This window comes from Emys orbicularis, chromosome 18, assembly GCF_028017835.1.
Source record: "Emys orbicularis isolate rEmyOrb1 chromosome 18, rEmyOrb1.hap1, whole genome shotgun sequence".
Classification (NCBI taxonomy): domain Eukaryota; kingdom Metazoa; phylum Chordata; order Testudines; family Emydidae; genus Emys; species Emys orbicularis.
In genome coordinates this window covers 12,466,635-12,476,703 of record NC_088700.1, presented here as the reverse complement: position 1 = coordinate 12,476,703, position 10,069 = coordinate 12,466,635, and the positions used below count along the sequence as shown (strand labels likewise).

Below are 10,069 nucleotides of genomic sequence, written 5' to 3'. Positions count from 1 at the left end.
TATCTAAAGCAACTCTTACCTTGTTTCACCAATAGAGCCTAGAGTCCGGTGACTGGGAGAAAGATATATTTCTTAGGAGGTCGAGCATGAAGGAGATGAGGTCTCACCAAATATGTATGTTAAATGCTCACTCTTCCGTGGGACAGAACACAAGTACAGAGGAGAAGCTTGCCGCAGTCTGAGTCATATGCCTTTGGGTCTCACATTGCTGTGGCGGGAGGTTCTCCTCCCTGGGCCAAGATTCTGAACTCCCCTTTCAAATGTGTTAATTGGAAACCTGGAGATGTGCAAAAGAAGGGGAGCTGTCCAGGGTGCTGAAGGACAGTATTAATCCAAACCCACCACCCCAGGTGCTGAAAGGTGCTCATTGGCCAATGGAGTTCCAGCTGAGTGTGACTGAAAGAAGTGGAGTCTGATAAATATTTGACAATTCAAGCATTAACAGATCCACCGCATGGACCCTGGCTTGTACCGGTCAGCAGGAGCACAGATAACAGGTAGTTTGGGCTAGGTTACAAAGCAATTAGGGCACTGGAATACCCTACTTAGTCAATGTACAAAGCATTCAGGGACTATGAACATTGGGGCTAGTCAATAAAAACTTCCAGATGATCGATGAGCTTTCTTGGAGAAAATCACAAGCACAAGCTCGAAAGATTCCTGTTGACTCCAGTGGGTTATGGATCTGGTTATTGAAAAAGAAAGCTTAAAACTGGGGCTTGCTATTTGTTTTTTTTCATATCCATCCTTAGTTCTCTGGTTATTTTTTGGTGCCATTACCCTCACAAACTCCTGCCTGTTAATTGTTTCTCCAGGACACATGCACCATGCCTACTTATCCACCCATGTTGCAATGAACACTCCTCTCCAAGTTCCTGGCAGTGTCCTTTTCAGCGATGATGATACCCAGCTCTTATAGAGTGATTTTCATCCAAGGTCTCAAAGCACTTTACCTAGGAGGTCAGTATCATTATCCCCTGAGACAGGCGAAGTGACTTGCCCAAGATCACACATTAGAGCAGTGGCAGAGCCAGGAACACAAGCTGGATCTTGGGGGCCCGATCCAGGTCTCCACTAGGCCAGCCTGCCCCCCACAGGTTTTTCTGTCTGCCTCTTGTTGCCTTGCTCCTCGGAGCACCTAGCACCCATCACATCAGTACAGGAAATCAAAGGAATGGCTGTACCCATCTTCCCCTTGTTGGCTCAGGTCTCCATTTTATATCTCTTCCCCTTTCTATCCCCCTCCTCCTTTTTATCCCCTCAACATTTCTATTTCTCCCCTTGGTCTGTTGCCTCTCTCTTTCTCCTGCTCTTATCTCTCTTCCCCTCTCCTTTTCTACTGATCTCCTCCCTGACCGTCAGCCCCTACAGGGCAGTAAAAAGGCTATGTCACGGAGTGCACCACTCACTGCTTCTCTGGCACCTCCTCCTGGTCACTCTGGGGATTAGCTCTCGAGGTCACACCCCTTTCCGTGGTCGCACGCGGTCACACCGTCTGCAGCTCCTCTCTCACGCCAAGTACCGTAGCATCCTCTTCATGACTCAGCCCTCTGGCCAGGTCACTCAGCGTTCCCCCCCTTACATGGTACAGTCCCCCAAAGTCTCTGTCACTCCCCAGAGTGACCCAGCCAGTCTTCCAGTTCACTGCCCCATCAGTGCCACTTCCCCCATGGTGGGTAGGGAAATCCAGGCCTGCCATCTACTCCAGGTTCCAGTCCAGGGACCCTCCACCTGGCAGTTCTGGGCTCTACTCTCCCAGCCCTCACTGGTCTTTCTCTGGACTGTTTCCTACCTTTCCTGGTTCCCCCCTGCTGTGATATACCAACTCCAAACACTCCTCCCTCTTCCCAGGGAGTGACTGCCCCTTTCCCAGCAGCAGCCCCTGTCTGTATAAGCCCCACCTCTTCCTGCACAGCTGAACCTGCTTGCAGTCAAGTCCCTGCTCCCTGGCTCTTCCTCCAGGTGCAGCCTGTGGAGTTCCTAGGCCTGCATGTCTAGCTTAACCCCTTCGAGTCCTGTGTGGGATGGACACCCCATTGCAGGCAAACATCCCCAGCCATCAGCTGGTGAAAGGGAGGCACCAAATCTTTAACACAAGTCTTGACGGATAAATAAAGCTGGTTGGAATTTTTCCAATGAAAAGCTTTTTTCATTGAAAAATAAGATTTAGTCAAAACCAAAAGAAACCACTTCTGTCAATAATATTGGGGCGGGGGGGGGGGGGGAGACTGTTGGGGAAAAAAAATCAGTATTTGATTTTTTTTAACTAAACCTGAAATTTTTCCAAAGGGGAAAAATCATTTTCAGAACAGGTCATTGCAGAGAAAATTATTTCAAATGTTTGTCCAGAGGATGAATTCGTTTTCGAGCCTACACACATCCTGTTCCTCATCTGGGACTTTGCATAGCCTCTCCAATCGACCAAGCCGTGCCGGGCATGGAGACTGGAGCTGCCCAGAACGATCCTGAGACACCTTGCCAGGGCAGCGCTGTCAAAGGAACCTGCTCGGTAGAGGGCTTTACTTTAAAAAGGAACAAGATGCTCTCCACCCTGGAATCTGCTGGCGAAAGGTTCAGTCCTGCAAGGGGCTGAGTGCCCTCTACTCCTGCAGAAGTCAGTGGGATTCAAGGAGCTCAGCACCTCATGGGATCAAGCCCCAAACGTGCAGGGGTCTTGAGGCTTGGCAGCAGACACACTAGCAGCTCCCTCTAGAAATCTCAAGGCTGGGATCCTGTTCAGCTGCTGCATGGGAGCACGAAGGAGTGGGCCGAAGAAGCTTGCGCCCCCTCCCGCCCCCCCAACAGGGACATAACCCGGCTCAGGATGGGACTTTGCCCTGAGGCGAACACCAAATATAATAATGTGATGATGTCTCAACTCTTGTTATTGCATCAGTGGCTTATCCAGGCTAATGGGAACTAGCCTCCAGCTCTCAGAACATCCTGAGATTGCAGAAACACATCAGGAAGTCATGTTCTGATGCTTTCCCTTTTGCTTTCACCGAGCCAGGCTGGCATTCAGCTCCTGCCATGAAGCTTCTGAACATGGCTGGATTCTTCGCTCTGGTGCCCACTTTGGTGTCAGCTCTGGAGCCCATCACCACCTCACTTGCTTTCTGCGGGGCCGCCGTCATGTGGCAGCTCTTCTCCCCTGCCTCCTGGCTCAAGTGCCGCTTCCTGGAGTGCTGCAATATGAAGGACACCCTGGACATCCCAGGTAATCACAGGAGCAAGCGATGACGCGGGTGGAGGAATCCAAGGGCCCTGCTGACCTCGGGAATGCTATTGCATTCTGGGGGAAGGGATTCTAACTGGGGAAGTGCAGGCTGCCTTTTCAGGCAGCGGTTCTGATGGGAGAGGTCAGCTTTCCTTCCCACCAGGGCAGGGCTCAACCTGGCAGAGACTGGCCAGGGAATGGACCTTACTGCATGCCCCAGCCACCCTGGCCATGCCCCTCTTCCCATTCCACGGGTCTTCGCTGGCAGAGAAGAGGTTGCAGATGCCTCATGTCACAACAGCTTTTCCTTGATTGACTTTTCCCTTGCCAGGAATCCCCTGCTTTATGCTGGCATAATCCAGGAGTGAATTTAAGGCCGTGAGCTAATTAATCCTCCCAATGCCCCTGCTTCCAGTTGAGCACTCAAACACCGCACAACCGGGAGTGGCAGAAACTTCCTAAAAGTGTGTGTGGGGGGCAGCGGTGCCTGAACCGTGCTTCCCCCGTGCCGCCCCTTTCCCCTGATGCCCTGTCCCTTCCCCCAAGGCCCCAGTCTCGCACTGCCTCTCCCCCCAAGACCCCGCCCCCTGCTTGCTCCCTCCACCCCCTCGCCCCTGTCACTTGTAAAAAGCGGTGGGGCCCTGGCCCCCCCTGCGCAGAACCCAACATCACTGGTGAGAATGTTGGACGCACGAGTCAGGGCTAGGGGTCGGATAACAACTCAGGACTGCTAGGTTCAGAGTCCCGGGCTTTCTCCACTAGCCCGCCCTGCCTCTGAGCCCTGCCGCCTCTCATTTCTGTGAAGCAAGCAGCCTCCCCAAAGAGGAAGTTGGGCAGCAGTTCTCACCCTGCCTTCGGGGCATTAGTGCCGAGAAGTGGAAACCGAGAGGATCAATAAATGGCCTGTTGGAAACTTTCCATAAACCATGAGCCTGGCAGGCTAGGAAATCCCCTTTCTTGTGTTTTCAGCACCAGTAACACCAGGCCTTTAATTAACCCTTTCCCTGTAGGACTATGCTGCAGATTCTGAGCCAGATCCTTTGCTGGTGAAAACTAGTATAGCTCCATTTACTTCAAGGTACACAGATTTCCTCCGCCTATAGGCAGTGTTCCTTGAAGTGCTTTTTGCCACTGAAATGTCAGCTCTTCTTTGAGAACGGGGGGGAGCAAGGGAGACGTCTTACCTCACCTATTAGGTACCTTATATGCCACCAAGGTGGTTAAAGAGGATCCAGGAATTTCAACAAACACATCCCCCCAGAACCACAGGATCACATCCCAGGGCCGTGTATGAGGCACCAGCTCCAGTGATAGTCCTATTGGGAGTCTCCAGGTATCCCGTGCATGCGCTTGGCTCCCATTGACCGCCGCTGAGGGCCAGATACAGGGAGCAGCTCAGTGCCTACAGCTCCCATTACACAGGGAAACGGCCCCATGATAATGCTAACTGGGAATGTTCTCCCCATCTGCAGCTCAGCAGTAGCATGGGGAGGGAGGGTCAATGAAGTGCTTCCTGACACTGACCTCCCATCATGCCTCCAGCCCTGCAGATGGCTTTGGAACAGAAGGTCTTTGGGCAGCACCTCGCCACCCAGGTGGTTCTGAAAGCACTGAGCGCGTACTCCAGAGACAAACAGCCCAGGAAGCCCCTGGTGATGTCCTTCCATGGCTGGACCGGCACTGGCAAGTCCTTTGTCAGCAAGATCATTGCACGGAACCTGTACCAGCGTCACGAAGCAAGGAGGAGGTTCGTTCATCAGTATGACGCAGTCTTGCATTTCCCACACGCTGAACATATAAAGCAGTATAAGGTACTTCCTTTGTGACTCTACTCTCCTAATGAGGTGGATAGGTCAATAATCCTGCATGCAGATCACATATGGGGCTGTGTGTGACTAACACTGCCCAGGGAATTTCAACATCTCTGCTCCCACCGTGGGCATAACCAGACCGTGCAGAGGGGAGTGAAAAATTATACAAAGTTCGCCAAACTTGTTGAACCTCTCCAAACACTTGGGTTGGTTCAATGTTTGAACTGAGGTCCAAGCCAGTTCTTGCTTTAGCCACACAGTTTGCCCCAAATTTATTACTGTAGGTCCTACATAAACACTGGACTTTTTAAGAGGATTTAAACATTCGTCACTAGATTATAACATTAGGAAGTAGGTCAAATTTGAAACCTATTCTATCTGACTATATTCTTTCAGCGAACTATAGCTCAAGGAATCTATAGGCCTCATGTACAGAGACACAGAATTTACCACATCACATCAGATTATTGGTCCATCTTTTTCAGTATTTCTGCCCCACCCCCCGGCCCTATTGAACCAAAGCTCCCATTGACTTTAATGAGTTCAGGATTAGACCTTCCGGCAACAGTTAAACCTAATGTCTCATGGAAGTCAATATCCAGACAAATACCTCGCCGACACACAATGGGAGACTCTAACACGTGAGATTTGATTACCTTTACGTATCACTAGCATTACATTAATAGTCCCTCCACGCTAGAGCACCGGTGGAATCCCCCACGAAAAAATAATCCAGCTCACATCTTGATTTCCAGCTCCCCCTGCTCACCGACCATCTTGCCCGTTCCCACAGGAGCAGCTGCAGAATTGGATTCGAGGGAATGTCAGCGTCTGTCCGAGGTCGCTTTTCATTTTCTCTGAAATGGACCAGATGCCGCATGGTCTGATTGACTCCATCATGCCGTACCTCAGTGATCGCGAGGCTATCAACGGCGTCTACTATGGCAAGGCCATCTTCCTCTTCCTGAAGTAAGGAAATCTAATGGTTAGTGAGTAACTGTGACCTGACAGAGTCAGCAAGGGCAAAGGGAGAAGCAGGTGCTAATAGGCTTTCACCAGGCTACAGTTTGATTGCCCAGGTTCGGGTGCCTCGCTGTACACGCTCTCCTTGGTCACCGAGAAGAGACTGTCCATATGTGGTAACTGAATCTGTCCAACCCTCGTGTCAGTCAGAAGAACTTATACCTCTACAGTTATTCAGAGTGACAGGATCTCCTTCCTTCAGGACTGGTAGAAATGTTGCCGTTAGCCACTCCTCCGGTACCTTCTCTTTCTCCAATACCTTCTTATATATTTTTCCTAATGCTTTGACAGCACTTGTCCGACTGGCTTTTAGCAGCTCAACTTTATATTGTCTATTCTTACAGCTTTCCCATTTGTAACTGCTTCACTGTTCTTTCCATTTCTTCTTCTGATGGATACATATAGAAAGATACATATTGAGAGTCCATAATATTGAACAGAATTCATAAGTTGTGCATAGATTCCCCAAGTCATCATACCCACCCACTGAGGGCTCCTTCCATGAATGGATCTAGGGGGTACAATCTGGCCCTTTGCGTTGTTCCTGAGATAATACTTTGCTGAGGGTCATTCTGATGATCCAGTTCATTTCTCTCCTAACAGTAACGCAGGAGGGGATAAGATAACAGAGGTGGCGCTCGATCATTGGAGGAGGCAGAAGGGAAGAGAAGAAATTCCCCTGACGGACCTGCAGTCTATGCTATCTGCCGAGATTTTCAATAACAGGAACAGTGAGTACTTCTGAGCTCGTGAGGTCCATGGGATCCCATGTGTATTGTCCAGCCCCAGTTCTCTGTGGAATGACCCATGCAGTACTGGTACTTAGCAATATATTCCTGAAACATAATTATTTTCAATAACTCAATTGTAAACCTCCCCACATAGGTCAAATAGTGTTTGTAGAGTGCTTTCAGATCCCCAGATAGCAGGCTTTATAGAAGAACAAAACATTGTGGTGACGTGGTCATTCCAGCTATGCATGGACAGACATACCTCTCTCTTCCCTTTCCCCCCCCCCCAGGTGGTTTTTGGAATAGCAAGCTGATCCAGAAGAACCTGGTAGATTATTTCATCCCTTTCTTGCCCCTGGAATATAAACATGTGAAAGAGTGCATCCAAGAGGAGCTGCGCTACCAAGGCCACCAAGAAGATGAAGACCTCATCATAAAGATTGCCTTAGCAATGTCCGACTATCCCAGTGAAGATAGAATCTACTCTAGCAAAGGTTGCAAAACTGTGGCCTCAAAGGTGAACCTGGATACCTAGAAAGCCCAAGTGCTCAATGACAAGGAGGAAAAGAAAGCAAGTCTCTTTCTCCTTCTCCCACCAGTATCTTCTCAGACTGTAAGCTTCTTGGGGCAGGGAACTTCCCTTTAATATATCTAAAGCCCGTGGTACACTGGGACTGGAGAGAGAAGATAACTTCCTCATCTCAGCATAATATAGTAATCCTTTCCCTACCTTCAAAACATGCTGCTGTAAGTAAAATAAAATTAATATGGTATTTATTCTTAACTATCTCTCTGGATTCTTGATAAACCTCCCCTATTGAGACCAGAAGAAGGCAGTACAGAGTAGGCAGGGCAGATATGCCTGCCTTGTTTTTCCAGGGATATGAACAAAGGAAAAACAAAAGCAACAGAAGAAAAGGGACCCAATATACAGAACTACTGACTCAGGTTTGCTTGCCCACTTAATTCCTCACCAGTCTCTATTAATGATGATTGTGTGAGCTTTTGATTTTAACAGCAAATCTAGAAAACTCTGGTTATGGACAGAGGTTTGCTAGAGAATAGGCCAGAGGTGCTATGGTTTAGAATGATGGTCTAAAAAGCTTGGAGCCCAAATAAGCCCCTACACACTTCTAAGCTTTTTTAAATCTTCCCTAACATTTTATTAAAATACTTTTAAGGATCCTGTCAGGGAAATTCTTGGGGCAGGATAAGGGAGGGGAAGAAGATGAGTTTATTGATATCTGCCAAAATACCCATCAGCTTAGATCCTTAAATGTACATGCACCAATTACACAGAGTGTTTCCTTCCTACAATTCACTCAGATGGTATAATGAAGATATATTAGTCAGTTATGCTTTTGGTGCATGTCAGTTTAATTTTCTAACCTCTTGTTGCAATGTTTTGGTTGCAAACACACTAGGGAAATGTTTGAATCCAAACAATAAACGCTTTTTTATATTGAGTCAAACAAATCATGAAACGTTTCTGTCAGTGTCAGGTTTTGAAAAATTACTTTTTACACCACCTACATTTTTGCCCTGGATTAACACTTGATAATTTCCCTGCAACTCCTCCCTGACAAACCACCAAAGAAAGTATTTTTAGCACAAGAAATATGACTCTGATGGAACTGAAAAGAAGGCAGGACAAAAAAGCAAACCCCGAGGTTACATAAAGACTTGTCTGCCAAGAGGAAATGTACAGTTGAAAAATGCAGAAGCCACTTCATTTGGACAGTTTGACACCCATTAAAACTTGCAGAAATAAAACAGAGGAAGCAAAAAATACAAAATGAAACTTACTTAGTAAAGGGGAGGAAATGGAAAGCCTGATTCTAATCTCACACCCTTTTACACTCCACTGATTTAAATGGAGTAACTTCTGACTTACACCAATGTGAATTTCCAGTTAAACCAAGGGGAGTCTTTTTGCTGATTTCAGTGGGACTTGGATCTAGCTAAATGAGATCAGAATGAGCCCCAGAGTTCTTAAACATACACCAAAGGTGACTGGGGCTAGTGATCTGTGCACAATAGTGACTCAACTTCACTTCTGCTGAAATCCTCATCCATGCTTCCACCTTCACTCACCTTGTCTATTATAACTCTCTTTTCTATTGTCTTCCAAACTGTCAGTTCACCAGAAGCTACTTGCTTTCTAAACTGTACAAAGAAACACAATAATGTCACCCCCATCCTCAAACAACTATACTTGCAACGGCTGGAATTTTAAAATGAAATGTTCCTTCAGGCTCTTTTCTCTTGGTGGTTGTAGGATTTAGTGCGGTTTTGGCAGTCCCTTGTGTATTTACCCCGGCTGGTTCACTGTTTACTCTCTTTTGTAATAGTCTGCAATGATTTACCTGTCCCATCTGCGGGTGTTGGCACAGGGCACTCTGCTGCTGCTGCAGACGTGTAGCTTTCAAACTGTAATGGTAAACAAATAAGAGAGAAGCACTGTTCAGACAGGTTCAAACTATTCCAGTGCATGATGGGGAAAGATATCAGCACTGACACTTTACATGCAAAGGAAGGTATCTTCTGGGCTGTGAATAGGGTGACCAGACAGCAAATGTGAAAAATCGGGACAGTGGGTGGGGTAATAGGAGCCTATATAAGAAAAAGACCCAAAAATCGGGACATCTAGTCACCCTAGCTGTGATAGACACATAATGCAGGAGAATGCCTGTGGGATCAGAGAAAGGGTGCGACTCTGCCATCATGGGAACCTTTGTGGGAGAATGGGGATTGTGATGATAACATTTTACTCTGGCGTCATCACGTTGCATCGTGAGGAGAAAACATTCTTGCTGGTGTCACAGACGGCGACGAGCTTTTCAACTGGTCTCTTGCTCCCCACGGTATGGTGACACCAGCACCCCCCTTCCCCCCGCCAGAGCTGTGAGGAAAACAGGGTGTAATATGCACCCCCACCCCCTCCAGGAAGGATGGGAAACAACCAGGGGAAACCAGGCTCCTGAAGGGAGCCAGAAGCCAGCGCACCGCCTCACCTAGGCTTGGGTTGGGCAGAACATGTGTCCCTGTCCCTCCCTCCCAAGCAATTTCCTGCATCCGCCCCTCACAAAGATGGCAGGAGAAAGCGTGTGCGTGCGGGGCGGAAATAGCTGTCGTCCGAACGCTCCCTCCCACACTTTTCAAGCAATGGGAATCTAACTCCCGCCCTCACAAAGATGGCGGCGGAGCGCTGCGCGTGGCGGAAGTGCTGGGCACGGCGCAGGGGCCGTCGGGAGTTGTAGTTTCTACCGGGCCCTGGCGGCGAGCCG

General features: G+C 48.4%; 1 protein-coding gene across 1 annotated transcript; it reads left to right on the top strand.

Annotated features, from left to right (window-relative positions):
- The first annotated feature begins 3,030 nt into the window (after positions 1–3,030).
- Positions 3,031–7,317, top strand: LOC135891302 (torsin-1A-like). The gene is made up of 5 exons (XM_065418834.1): positions 3,031–3,217; positions 4,760–5,028; positions 5,822–5,997; positions 6,655–6,782; positions 7,073–7,317. The coding sequence occupies exons 1-5, from the start codon at positions 3,031–3,033 to the stop codon at positions 7,315–7,317; spliced, it is 1,005 nt and encodes a 334-aa protein (XP_065274906.1).
- Positions 7,318–10,069: the final 2,752 nt, after the last annotated feature.